General features: G+C 36.5%; 1 protein-coding gene across 2 annotated transcripts in view; it reads left to right on the top strand.

Annotated features, from left to right (window-relative positions):
- LOC119792700 (transcription factor COE1-like) overlaps positions 1-14,456 on the top strand; it is a 142,308-nt gene that overhangs the window by 116,639 nt on the left and 11,213 nt on the right. For both annotated transcript variants that reach the window (XM_038299448.1, XM_038299449.1), the window contains exon 11: positions 4,667-4,755. In XM_038299448.1, the coding sequence (XP_038155376.1) occupies positions 4,667-4,755 (89 nt within the window). The remainder of the gene's footprint in view (positions 1-4,666; positions 4,756-14,456) is intronic.

The raw sequence follows: 14,456 nt of genomic DNA, 5'->3' as shown, positions 1-14,456 counted from the left end.
ACTTGGAATATTGGTTCAAAAAGTCTAATTCCTTCCTTATTTTCTTCTCCAATGTGCTCTCTAACAAACTCATGATTCTTTCCGGAACAAGTCTGATTAAATTGACCAACACACAGGTAGAATCTACTTGGTAACTCTGTCATATCTGAAGAATGAATGTCAAACAGGTCTTTTTTTTGGAGTCTTTGAGTAAAGGTGGCTAAGCAAAGGTGTTATTTTCTTTCCATTTCACAATTCTATTCTACTTTGTGTTGGTTTATCACATAAAATCCTAATGAGACACATTAAGGGTTGTGGAAAACGTAAATTATTATGAAATATTTTGCCAGGCATTGTAAAATCCAAAGAGAAAATTATCCAAACATCATATTGTTCCGTATTTTAATAAGGCAGTGTGAGAAATTTTGAATTAAATCATTAAAACTAATCTGAGCTGTGCTGTTATGTATGTGCGTATCTCTTCGGCAGTGTGTGCCATATTAGCTCTGGCATCGGTTAAACGTCTCCAGAGATGCTCAGAGAGGGGATCTGACACTGGCAGTTGATTCTGACAGTTGATATCCCGCCGACTGTTAGGCAGCTGTTTTTCTAATTTTTTGTTTTTCCTCAACCATGACTGAGTGCTCCTTTTTTTGTCTTGTTTTTGTCTGTTTACCAAAGTTCTTCCTCTTTTGTCCTTCCTACACCTTACTTCTCACACTCGCATTGCTTCCTTTACATCTCAATCTGTGAAGAAAAAAAAATACTGTTCTCTTTAGTTAAAACTGAACAAAATCTAGAGGTTTATGTTTTAAACAATTTATATCAAGTACAGCAAGATGTTTTACAGACTTTTTCCATCTCTTAAATGAATCAGTGTTTTCAATTGTAACAAATTCTATAGCACAAAAAACAGGAAAATGCAAAAAAAAAAAATGGTTGAGGAGGAAACATGTAAAAAACACCACTGAGAAAAAAAATTAATAAAATAAAAGCCAAGGAGAGTAATTGGCATTATCTGCATTTTCTTTCATTTATGTTGCTGGAAATATACCAGAATCCATTTAAATGATGTTTTTAATCATTTACCTTATAAAGAATAAATATAGGTCTTCGTTTTGGAAAAACAGAAAAATGGAAATAAAACGATGACTTTATACCAATGCATAGTTGCATTTCCCAAATAATTTTATATCATTACTTTTGCTTAGAGCTGTCGATTTTGTTCTGTGTATCTTTTTTCTGCCTGCGCTGACCCACCTCTCTCAGTCCCTAATTCTTCTCCATGTAATTACCACATATGAATCATAAAATCTTAATGTGCCCAGTGGGCTTTCTTAAAAGCTGCCCACAAGACTTTAACGCCTGAAATAAAGCATGTATTTTATAAAGGAGTGCTGAGAACAAATTATGCGGTTTAGGATGTAACATAAACCAGAGACCTGGGTGTGATGTGTGAATAACAAAGACATATGTATACCAAAAAACGTGTATGCTAAAAAAGTTGCACAACAAGCCAAGGACATTCATCTGCAAGTAATTTATCAGCGCTGGCTGTGGAAAGTACCAAACATCACCGCTGCAGCTGCACTCTTGGACTTCATGCACAAACACACCCCTTTACTTCCCACATGTCCATATATTAATCTGGCATTATTTCTACCTCTGACTCTCATATTGCGGAATTTTTAGGGCTCAACAATGTGGCGATGACACTGTTCAGCATCTATCAATGAACTGAAAATTGCTAAGACACTCCTCACACCCATAAAGCCTTAAACATCATCCTGACGGACAGAGCTTTCAGAGCTTATCTTGATTGACATCCTGATTGGGTAAAGACTTTGGAAGAAGGTAATTTGAACATTAAAGGAGCCCTAAGTGTTCTTTAAAACCTTTTCTGATTGTACTTGTAGTAGCATTAACATACAGATGTTTTTTGACACCATTACTTTGAACCTTTTTAGCATATATATATGTCATGTAGCAGCACTTAAACCCAGCCGGTTTTGACCCCATATAAACAATCTGCTTTTCAAAGTTAAATTTGCAGATTTTCCATCAGCTTTACTTATCTATTTACATAGCAAATGTCCTTTTTTTAGATGGTAACATCTGAGTCCCTGGTGCAGCAATGAGGATTCAAATACTAGTACTGCTAAAGTATGAATTGGCCATTTGTGTCCTCATGCTAAGACTTTAGCCTCCTTATACCTTCAGGTTTCCTAATTCATTTTAACTTGACAGTGCTGTTGCAAAGTCTGCAATGTCCTATGCACTTCTTCAGTTATAATACTAAAGATAATTCACCATGTAGCATAGAAAACAAAAATCCCAACTTCCACCAAAGATGTGAGTTATTGCATATCATTATTTTATCTTGGGATTAACATGGCTACCCTGAAAAATGCAATGGGTTCTGCATTTGCAAATTCTTTTTGGAATATTCACTTATCGTGTCTGTTTTAACAACCAGCAGCTTGTTCATTTCCAGATGAATATATTATCTGTGTACTATATGTTCTATTTGCAAGACCTATCTAAAAAAATATGCAGAAACATTAATATACCAGGTAAACACTAAATGTCATTTTACAAAACAATGTGAATTGCTCTGTTGTGATCAGATGATCAAAAATAAACTGTTTCTTTTTCTGATGGTTCTTTTTTTTTCAATCTTTTAATAAGCTTATAAATATACTTACAGCTCCTGTGGAGTGGGGCACTCTAAAAGAAATGTAAGGTGATTGTTTCGTCTCAATAGTCAGACTCTCAAACTCCCGCTGTCTGCTACAGCTGTTGGGATTCAGTGTGTGCTAATTAGGTTTGCAGATTCAGGCTGAACACAGGAAGAGAAGATTTCAAGGTGTGACATGTAGCATTTTGAAACTAGACTCAGCAAACTTTAAAAGTAGACAGATGACTGGTCCTTTACCAGCACAGTTTAATTTAAACTTTTAATCAACAATGAAAAAAAGGACAATATTAAAGTTTATGAATTTCTGCACGATACACAATGTTTTTTTCTCAGAAGATTGGTGGTGAATACCAATTTCAACCATTAGGTCAGAATTTATTTGACACTAGTGGATTGCATTCGGCATTAAAACAAAGCAGAGGTTTTTGGACATGGCAAAGCATTCTAATGGGGGGCAGCTAACAGGTAATAAGCAGAGAGGATGCAGATGCAACTATGTGCAACCTGTTATTAGTCTTTTGGAAAGGGACTTCAGGGTTTGAAAAAGCAATTTTCAATTACTTGAGGTGATTATTTTGTTGATTGTCTTTTTTTTATCTCAATTTTTACCGTGGGTACATATGTCAAGTTTCTGATTTGCTCCTGTTTTACCATTAAAGAAATAAAGTCCTTTCTGTCAGGTCCTGAACTTGAAATAATGATTCATTATGTTTGGGTTACTGCGATGAACTTTGCATTTATATGAGGAATATAGGGATGCACGATATAATCTGCCCCCTATCGGTATCGGCCTGTATCGGCCTTAAAACTGAATATCAGACATCGGCCACCCCACCGATATTTAACCCGATATTTGATCAGCTTCTGAGTTTCTAAAGTCTAAAAAAAAAAAAAACGAAATACTACTTCTTCTTCTTCCTCAAAAACTACAGACTTAAAAACTTCTAAAGACGAGGGAAAAAATATTGCTACATTAAAATATCACAATATTTTCATATGCTGATATATTGCCATTTAAAAACACCATATCAATCTCTTTTACTAATGAAATATTGCTATATGTCATCATTATGCTACGAAGTCCCCCGAAAATTCACAAAATTTTCCCATATTTTTATATGTTGATATATTGACGCGGTATCGATCTATTTTACTAACAAAATCTCACAAGAATTTGCAAAATATCACGAGAGTTTGTAACAGAACGATGAAATTTCACGAGATTTTGAAAGTTAAACAGATCGATACCGCGTTTTTAAAAAATCTATTTGATATCAGCATATGAAAATATATTTATGTATATTATTTTTCAAAGTGTCAGAAATGGATAACAAAACTGCTATTTTCAATGACTACTTATTTTTGTCCAGCTTTAACATTAGTATCTATATCGGTTATCGGCTACATGAGTTTTAAAATATCGGCATATCGGATATCGGCCAAAATCCCAATATCGTGCATCCCTAGAGGAATATATCCCTTAAATTTTTGTAAGTTATTTGCTGGTATGAAACACTGCTGTTTGTGAAGTCATCAAAATGTTTACATTTCCAAAGTGCACAGAGCTGATGTCAATATACTTTTAATAGCCTTTAAGTTCGGCAGACATCTTTACCTTCCTCTGCAGCAGACTGTAAACCTGAGGAACTTAATAACTCCTTTAGTTATCATTAATGGACATACTGGGGATTGTTCGAGCAAAATACACTAAGAAGTAATGGTTGACTTGATAGTGATCATTTGTTACAAGGTTTGCACTTTAAATTTTCTTAAAAAGTGATTTTCCTGTTCACAGGAAAGGATTTAATGTTTGATGTTTTTCAATCATTTAGATAGTTAAGCACTAATTTACTAAGGTTATAATGCATCACAGAACAGTTTTATCTCCATCACTAAATGAAATGTTATATTAGAGCAAAGTATGAACTGTTTACTGTCATCTCTATTAAGTAACTTTACTAATCCACTTTTTATATCTGTTTTCTGCAGCGCTGAATGAACCAACCATCGACTACGGCTTCCAGAGGCTTCAGAAGGTTATTCCTCGGCACCCTGGGGACCCTGAGAGGCTTCCAAAGGTAACAGACGTTTTTAGCTTCATCCTTTTCCAAAGTTAAGAAGAAAAATGCTTCTGAAGAAAAGTGACTACAAATATGAAACATCTCAGTTCGCTTTTTATTCAAAAGCTGCTGAGATAAACATAGAGGGTCAGAAAGCATGCAAACATCTTTTTATGTTTCTTTTTCTTTTTCTAACAAAATATGTGTTTTCAACTTCCTAGTGGGTTGCTCTTTAGTCTCTTCATGAACTTTCAATGTATGAGCTTTGTAAATACAGGCCAAGTGATTCTTTTCCAGATCAGAGTCATATCTGATTATTTGTCTGTCAGCTCTAAATCAAACAAAGTATTTCAAAGATCAGCAGATGTAAATAATTAACAACAAATGATGAGTGGTGCTTTGATACCAAACTCTGTCATCTTGAGCTGTGCATGCAGGAGCGGCTGTTTTCATGTGTGGGCTCCGAAACCCAATTGAAATTTTCATTTTTACAGGAAGGTATTTTGCGTTCTCCATAAGCAGCTGCTCCTGAAAAACTCTCCCTTTTTTTTGTACTGGATCTGGTCCACAAAAAAGCTGTCTTCTGTGTGACATCATGAAAAAAAGAGGCGCTGGTCATGATGTGATGATGTGTCGATGCTCTGATGTCAACACAGTCATGCCAACACCCATCCATCCACATGTGTTTACGATTGCATGAAGTGTGCACCATGATCGTGGGAACCTGTGTAACTCAGAACACAAAAACGCACCAAAACGGTGTTGAGCCCCAGAACGATCCGCTCTGGGGCTCAACATTCCTTCAGGATGGGAAAGGCAAAACTCAAGGTCACAAAATGCTAAACTAATCTGTCAGTTGTGCCGAGCTTTATTGTGCTGACTTTAAAGGACGTTAGTAGAAGCAGCTACACCCTCGTTGTGTACAGAGTAACCACTATGAAAACATCTTTATTCTTTCCAGCTGCTTCACCAGACTGGTCCTTTGTTAAAAGAAAAATGCAATCCAAACAATATCGGCCTGATGTGAAAAATAATTACCCGGGTTGACTGCTTTTGTTACCCCAGGTGCCAAAGACAGCCATCGAGCCATAAGCTGTTATTGTGATAACTGGCAACCATCACAGTAAAAGGGAATTTGACCGCTCCTCTTTTCTTTTAATTCAGCTACATTGGATGGTTTTTAACCATGAGCTGAATATTTTAAAGTCATGTCACAGAATGCCAACTGAAGCACAGCCAAGGCAGCACACCCTAATGTCATTTTCAGGAAGTGAAGGGCGGACATTCTCATTTAGGTAGAGAGTCTTCTTTATAGTTCCATAAATTAACAGCAAGTCCTTCAGATTGCATCATTAGACCCAGACTATCAAACTGTTACCAGCATATTTCCCTGTTGGAATAGTGCTCTTTTTTATGAAATGCTCTGTTTGTTTTGTGCCTGAACTAACAACACATCATCCAAAAAGTACCCTTTTTTTTCTGCCATTGTTATAAATGTTCTTTCAAATGTTTTTTTTTTAATGTGTTTTTGTTTGTTTTTGCATGAGACTTTGTGCATCTTATGGATCAGTTGTTATTCCACTCTTGAAGTAAGTTTTGTATGATGGCCTTTTTTTGCAAAGTTAAAATCTGTTCTATGTTGTTTTTTTTGTTTTGTTTTTTTTGTGAATAACAGATAATAATACTGTGCATACTCCACACAGCACAACACAGAGTGTTGTGCTGTGTCTGTCCTGGATTAGGCCATCTGTGAAGCTAATTACCTTTTCTATCTGTGCTCCTTTTTCAATGTCAGCTTCTATTTTTCACACTGAGCTGGTGGAGATTTCTTCCTGACAATAAAGAAAGTGTCAAACTGAAGCTGAATGTAACCCCGTTTGAATCAGTCTGAGTTCTGCTGGAGGTTTCTTCCTGTTAAAAGGGAGTTTTCCTCTCCACTGTCGCTACAAGTATGTTTGGTGTGACTGATTGCTTTGGAGTCAATGAGTCTATGCAATCAGCTGGTTTTCCATAGAAAGTTTTGAGAAAGTTTTGCACCAATCTGACTGTAGGATCTGGTTAAATTGTCTCTGTAAAGTTCCTTTAAGAGGACATATGTTGTGAGTTGGTGCAATATGGATAAAGTGAATTGCCTGCAGGCTATTGGAGGCATACAGTTTGCACAACTGACACATAAAAATCCTGATGTAGCATTTTGAAACTGGAAATTTTCTAATTTATAAGACAAAATGTATTTATAAGCTACATTTTTTGAGGTCATGTTTTTTTCCCTCCCATGTTTAATTTAATTTTCAGCATCATGATGTCACCTGAGATATTTCCAGGCAAGCTGCAATGAGAGCAGCCGTGCTGCTGTAAATACAAAAATCGATCAGGGATCAAGTTAAATCTGTATTTGCATGATGACTATATTTGGAGCAGCTGGTGTTGCTTTTAGAGGGTCATTTATTTATTTCTTATTTGATTGGTTCTGCACTAAGCTCTGTAGAGTCATCAGAGGCTGTAACTGTTATATCCGTATTGTGACAGTACTCTGAGTCCCAGTTCACTTCAGTATTTTTCTGTTTTTCTTCCATGGTAATAAGTTGGAATAAATGAGTGAGTTCACAGGAATCAGATGCATCCTTGGCTGCCTGTCAGGTGGCGACCAGTCAGTGCATGATTTCTAAGACCATGCTGGCGGTGCCACACAGACGACAGACAGACAGGGCAGTGGAGTGTGTGAGAGGATTACCAGCGAACAGCCGATTCTATAATTGTTCAGTGAACATTCAGGGGATTTTGCTGGCAACACACACTCACACACATTAATTCAGCTGCCAGTTTGTGTCACTGTGATCTTCTCAGCATCCATCCATATTTGACACATACAGTGTGTATAGGGATTGCCCTTATCCTACGTTTTCACTGGGACGCAGTAATGTTCGGAGGTACTGTTTGGTAGTAGATGTTCTACTTTGATTGAAACTCCATCACCTACAGCTTCACTTTGACCCTTTCTTTATTGTCTGAAGATGAAACATTTCACAATAAAATTGGATGCTGCTTTACTAAGCATAGAGGGTGACTTTGAGTCTTATACATAATCTTTTTTTTTTTTGCACTATTACGTCAGATGAGACATATTTTTACACAATTACGACAGTTTTTATATTTGCTGTACACCAAAATAATTAAACTGATCATTTTTAATATCTTGTTCAAATACAAAACTTATCATACATTCTGGGCCGGATTTATCAAGATCCAATTTTGCGTGCAGTAATTTGCACTCGCAAACTGGAATTTTGCGCGAGGGGCTGAACCATGGTTTGCGGGTGATTTAACAAGAGCGATTGCGTAACTTGTGGCAGGTGCAAAACTGTTGGAGACGCCCTATTTAAATGATGGTTTTGCGCGTTTTGTGGTTTGCGGCAAAGTAGTTTGTAGTTTGTGCAAACTAGTGCATTAAGAAATTTTAATCTTACAGTGACACCCCCACCCAATCCCAAAAAATAAAATTATATATATATATATATATACATATATATATATATATATATATATATATAAAAAAAAAAACGGTGTTTTGTATTGGCCTGTAGAAAAATGCACATACCAAATGGCTCACAAGAAGTGACAATAAGATGACTGCGGGCACTTCTGAAAAACGAGATTGGGAGATCCCAGATGCAAAAAAGTGCAATGTTGCAAGGAGTTTTGTGATATCTGGTATTGCGTGGGTCCTCCTTGTGGCTGGCTCCAAATCCATTCGGAGTTCCCCCAACAGCTCCAAAATGGCTATGCTGGATAAACGATATGTTTTAATGATCGTTTCCTCGTTCATTCCAAAAATATTCACACGGAGTGAAAAAATGCGTTCTCTGTGTCTCCTTGCTTCATTTCGATGTCTCCTTCTTGCGACAGTAACCGCTGCCATGTGTGCGCAATTACGCATACAGACCATTTGCACCTTCTTTTGAAACGTGTTAAATATAGAGTCAGATACCGTTAGCAAAATTGCTTTCAGGTTTGATAAATCACTTTGCGAGTGCTAAATTAATATATTTACATGTTCTCCTCCCACAAGACGCACTTTTGCGTGTAAACGCCCCATATTGCATATTCATTGCAGAAAAAGTACTAAATGGATAAGAGGCGCTATAGCACGTTTTAAAGACCAAATCCTTTTAGCACGCTGTTGATAGATCAGTTTGTACAAGTTTTAGCGTGCGCAGTGAAATAGCTCACGTTTTTATACACGCAAACCTTTGATAGATCCGGCCCTCTGTAATATTTGTTGGAATTGCCTTAAAACTGTTCAACACAAAAAAAAAGCGGGGGGGGGGTTCCATATAGACTACATACAGTAAAATGTTACAAGATAAATAGAGCTACTTAAAAGTCATGTAAGCTGATAATTGTTCATAAACAGAGCACACAGAAGAAAAACAACTTCAACATAGGCTACAGTAAAAATATGATTGACAGCTGGTCCCACAGAGATGGTGTCTGATATCAAAGGCTCCGCCTCCAAATGGAAAAATTAGAGAGCAAGACTGGTCATTTTCAGTAATCATATTTTTAATATAGGTCAGTCTTTGGCCATTACACAGTAGGTGATGAGAATTATGTCATTTCAAATTTACAGGTAACAGAACCAGTCAGCCATATTTAGAGGGTTTTTATTGAGCTGAGCGGACTCCAATCTTAGAAATTAAAGACAACGTTGAACAACATTTAGCGTTTGGTTCCAGATGGTGACAAAAAAAGCTCATCATTCCAAAAGTATTATATCCTTCTTAATTAGGCCATTTTGGATTTATTCAAATACACACAAACTATACAAAATGGGCAGATTGAAGCTAATAGGAAAGAGCATGAGGGTAGCTGAAGTTGAAGCCCTTAAAGAAGGGGTCAATAATGACAACAACCACACAAACATGAAGAAACAAACTGAACCAACAGGGCAGACTGTGGAAACACTGTCAAAATGGTCATTATGAGCGTATGTGGTGCAAAAATGGGTTTAAAGAGAATAAAACTAATGAACTAACTATTAGCAGTCAACTAATAGGTGATATTTCAATGGGGAAACACCTCAGCATACATGGTCTGTTTAGAGTAAGGTGGGTCCCTTTGGTGACTCACACAGCTGACATCGCATCGCACCTCATTTCACTGATGTCATACCTTGCGAGGTCACATCATCGGCATCACCGAGATGAATAATCCTGGATGAGTGTGAGTAATGTAAGGGATGCATGAAGATATACTATACGTGAAGCCATCTAACATATGCTGTGCTAAGACGTATGTGTATGACTCTCCTACACATAAACTGACTCCACCATCAGGGAGGGGGCGATGAAATCTGAAGCCGCCATCTCACAACATAACAGATTATTTCCAAAGAATATTTGTGGACACTTGTCGATACCTCCTCCTTAGTGTACAGTTGAGACCCACATGAAAAGCATGACATCATACCTACGCCAAGGGTGAACCCTCATGTCCGGCATCCCTAATGGCCCATTAGAAGCAGATAAAGCTCCTAATGTACCAGCATTAGGGAGAAATAAGTCATATATGTGTCATGTATGTGCTTGTTAGGCACATGTTACACACACATGTGACCCCCATAGAGTGCTCAGCTCAACATTTCCTGGTCTTAATGCATACAGCATATGTGTATTTGATTGTACGGCTATTGTATTAGCACAGCTCATAAATTAGGAAGAAGCACCTTGGCAATTACTGTAAGTTTTTTTTTTCTTTCTTCCCACCAAAACGTCTTTTATCTGATTCTAGTCTTTCTCCATATTTTCCTAAAGCAGATCATGTAAAGGATGAAAGGCTGCTGACGAAAAGATTATGTCAAACTGTGGTAAAAATGACTGAAATAGCTAATTTGGCATTGAGATGTAAGTTTTTCTCAAGACAAGAAGTGTGAGATCTCTACATGTTAGGTAAATATACCATAAATACATGGAAATTGACAGAACACACAGTGATGACATCGAACAAGCAGAGATTAAAGGTTTAGAATCATGTTTTACTGTAGCTGCAGTAAATTATTACCTCAGTTTCTAACAGCAAAACTATAAAAGTAGGTTTCCATTATTCTTGTTATTACCGTTAACTACAATATTGATTAATCCTTTTGATTAGCATAGTTACTTGAAAGTAAGGCTTTGTGCCACACTGAAGAATCCAAAGGTATGGGTTCAAAAATTAAATTATAAATCACTAAGAATAAATTCAAAATCCAACTGTTACCATCAATAAATGAGCTTATTCTTATCTATTTTTGATTCTTAAATATCTTCAGCTGTCTTTATGATGAAGGTTTGGGACCTCCTTTATGGGTTACAGGACAACAGAGAAAAAAAAGAAAAACAAACTCTCATTCACACATTGATAAGTGAAGAAGACCAATTTATCACATACCGTACATATTTTAACATTAGACTGGAAAGTACATCCATGCATCCATAGGTGGGAAACATTTAAACTTAATTCAAATTCAACTCTAGGAATATGATGAACATTTATTATATACACCTATATACCACTCGTTTTTAGAAAATAAAGTTACAAGTCTGTTCAGATTGTTTGCAGATGATATACATTAATGCCTGGACCCAAGGTTGAAACAGTTTTGAAATTTTCATTGGTCCATTTTCAAGTCCATTTTAGTTTGAAAATGCTTAGATTCAGTTTAGTTGTTATTAGTTTTGTTATTATATGTAATTGATTGACAACCCGCTGGAGAACATTCCACTATTTGTCCTAATGGGGTTCCACAGGGTTCAGTGTTGGGACCCCTTCTCGTTTTATTGTATTTGCTGCCCTTGGAGTCCATCCTGAGAAGGCATGGCATCGCTTTTAATTTTTATGATGAATAATAGACTAGATAAAAAATAGATATAGATAAAATAATAGATTAATGGAGAAAAAAAAGTTTTTTTTGCACCACTGCTGGCATGCCTTGACATTAAAGCCTAAAGTGATGGTGTTTGGTGCAAGTTACCTCTGTGAATCCCTTCTTGTTGACTTGGGCCTTTTTGCCACTTTTTTAAAGCCTTTCATCTCAAACTTGGGTTTTAAGATAGACAGTGGTTTTAAATTGCATCTCCAAATCAGCTCTTTAGTAAAGTCAAGCTTTTATCATATCAGACAGTCGGCCAAGGTTAAACCTTTTCTTTCACAGCAGCACACTGAAACCGTAATACAGGTCTTTGTTATATCTTGGCAAGATTTCTGTAACGCACTTTATTAGGGGGTGAGCCAGTCCTCAGTCGCACGTCTCCAGTTGGTTCAAAATGCAGCCGTTCCTTTTAACTAAAGGCGTGTGGCTGCATTTTGTACATCAGAGGAAGCACATAACTCCCATCCTGGCCTGTCTTCATTGGCTTCCTGTGTATTTTTGTTAATTTTAAGATTATTTTATTTGTTTTTAAGGCTTTAAATGGCTTGGCCCCTCCCTACCTGCTGCCCCTGGAGGTACTGAGGGTCCAAACTGAAGCTCAGAGGGGACAGAGCTTTTTCAGTTCGTGCTCCAAAAATGTGTCACAGGCTCCCCCTCCTCATTAGATAATCCTCTTCACTGCCTATTTTTAAAACTTGTCTTAAAATTTTTTTTATTCTTTGGCTTTCAACACACCATGAGACTTTGCATGAGTTTTTGTGTTTCTGGTTTGTTTTATTGTTTTGTTTTTATGGTTTTATTTGCTTTAACTAATGTATTTTATTCTATTTGTGGTATTCTTTTAAACTTTAACTAGTTTTATATAATTTTCACTTTCCTTGGTATGTGAAGCACCTTGTGGCAGCCAGGGTTATTTTAAAGGGCTTTATACTGTAAATAACGTTGAGTTGCGTTCAGTTAGGTTGACCAAAAAGAATAAAAAGAAATAAAAGAAACAAAATCTTGGATTAGGGAAGACCATTGAAGCAACACAACCATCCTCGCTGCTAGCGTAATGCAGCACAGTGAAAAGAGAGAAAACAGGAAACTGAAACTAGACCAAATGTTAATGCATTATAATGAAGACAAAAATTTTAAAACTAAGCATATTTTCTCTGAAATTCAGTAATTGTAATTCGTTTTGTAAACTTTAATCACAATTTCAGTTATCTTTCGGTTCTATTTAAAATACAGTTTTTATTCTTATTTCAGTCGCCATTTTGTTTGTTTTTGTTAATGACAATAACCCTGCCTTGACCACAGTCTAAATCTAAGCAGTTGGGATGATTAAGAAGCATATTTGTGACAAATGGAACCTGAACTAACTTAAATTTCAAAGACCTTGAAACAAACATTTATAACACATTTTTTTTTAGATTTTAGTTTTAAAGAAATGATAGAGCAAAAGTCTTTTGCATTTTTAATCAGCTTGAAAAGCATAAATAAGTCCAGAATCAATTTTGTTTTGTTGTTAGAGTTACATCAGCACAGTGCAGCTTGAAGCACCTTCATTAACTCTGGAAGAATAATTAAGGGAATATAAATTAGAGGCAACAAAATTCTAAACATGGAATTAAAACTTGAGGTTTTCTTATAAACAATGCCTCTTATTTACAGATCAACATATGAGAAATTAATTAACTGATGGCGTTTTCCTTTAAGTAAAACACATAATTAAAGAAAAGTCAAAGTGCAGTGAATTATACAGTAAAAACATTGCAATGATGCAGCTGCACAAAGCTGCAGATCTGATAATAATGATGTAACCAGGGGATCATCTTTCCTTCCCGTTTATCAGCAAATGGTCTTACCGGAACCACTTCAACACCCAAGATCGGGTTTCTGTTCGTGTGTATATTTTTGTGAGTGGGAGGGCTGTGTGAGTGTGTCTGAGAGCTGTTCAGCTTGCCAACCCTAATAATGACAGGTTAACAGAGAGGCGGCATGGAAATAATAATCTGTAAAAGATTGAATTCAGCTCAGTTGACAGACACACTAGAACTGCTGACTGGCTGTGCGACCTTTCATATCCTCACACAAATGTGCACACACTGATGGGGAGGCAATATGTTCCAGAGCTGCAAACTCACAGGAGAGTGCACACGCGGTGAACCGTAAGCATGTGTGAGAGAGTGTGTCACACCGTGCAGGTTAACTCTGCAAAGTGCAGAGCAATTTTCTCTCTGTCACCTAATGCTGTGAGAACGACAACACATTAACTGTTAAACAAGACACCTTAGACCTTAGGGTGGGAGGAGAGAACGGAAAAAATAAAGGTAGCTACCACGGAGAAGGAGAAAAGCAGAACTTTTAGATTGTGGAGAGAACAGAGGGGGCAGTTTTAAAGGTGGAGGCAGGATGAGACAATGGAACTGATGGAGAAAAGGGTAAAAGGGATCAGAGAGGCATTTAAAATAAAGAAAATAGGGGCGATTTAAAGGACAAGACAGTTAAAAAGAATTGTTATTAAAATATTTTGGTTATTTTTCATAGGAGTTTCTAAGAAGAACATATGATTGGCTCTTATTTAGCTTTTATAGAATCAGTAAAAATACTGAAAGAGCATTGACTTATCAAATAGCATTTTAGGGGATCTCTAAAGTCTTATTTGAATTTTCAGATGAGCCTTAAAAGAACTTTTTGTGGCTAAATTGTTATAAGATCTGATTTTAAATACCTGTCACTCTGCTGAAATGCCTAAAAGCTCTCAGGTTGACAGGCGATAATCTTCCTTTTAGAAAGAGTAAAGTGCAATTTGTTTATCATGAAA

The sequence above is a fragment of the Cyprinodon tularosa genome, unplaced genomic scaffold (genome assembly GCF_016077235.1).
Source record: "Cyprinodon tularosa strain WSP-4 unplaced genomic scaffold, ASM1607723v1 ctg429, whole genome shotgun sequence".
NCBI lineage: Eukaryota > Metazoa > Chordata > Actinopteri > Cyprinodontiformes > Cyprinodontidae > Cyprinodon > Cyprinodon tularosa.
The sequence above is the reverse complement of the archived record's forward strand: the minus strand, read 5'-3'. Positions and strand labels throughout refer to the sequence as shown.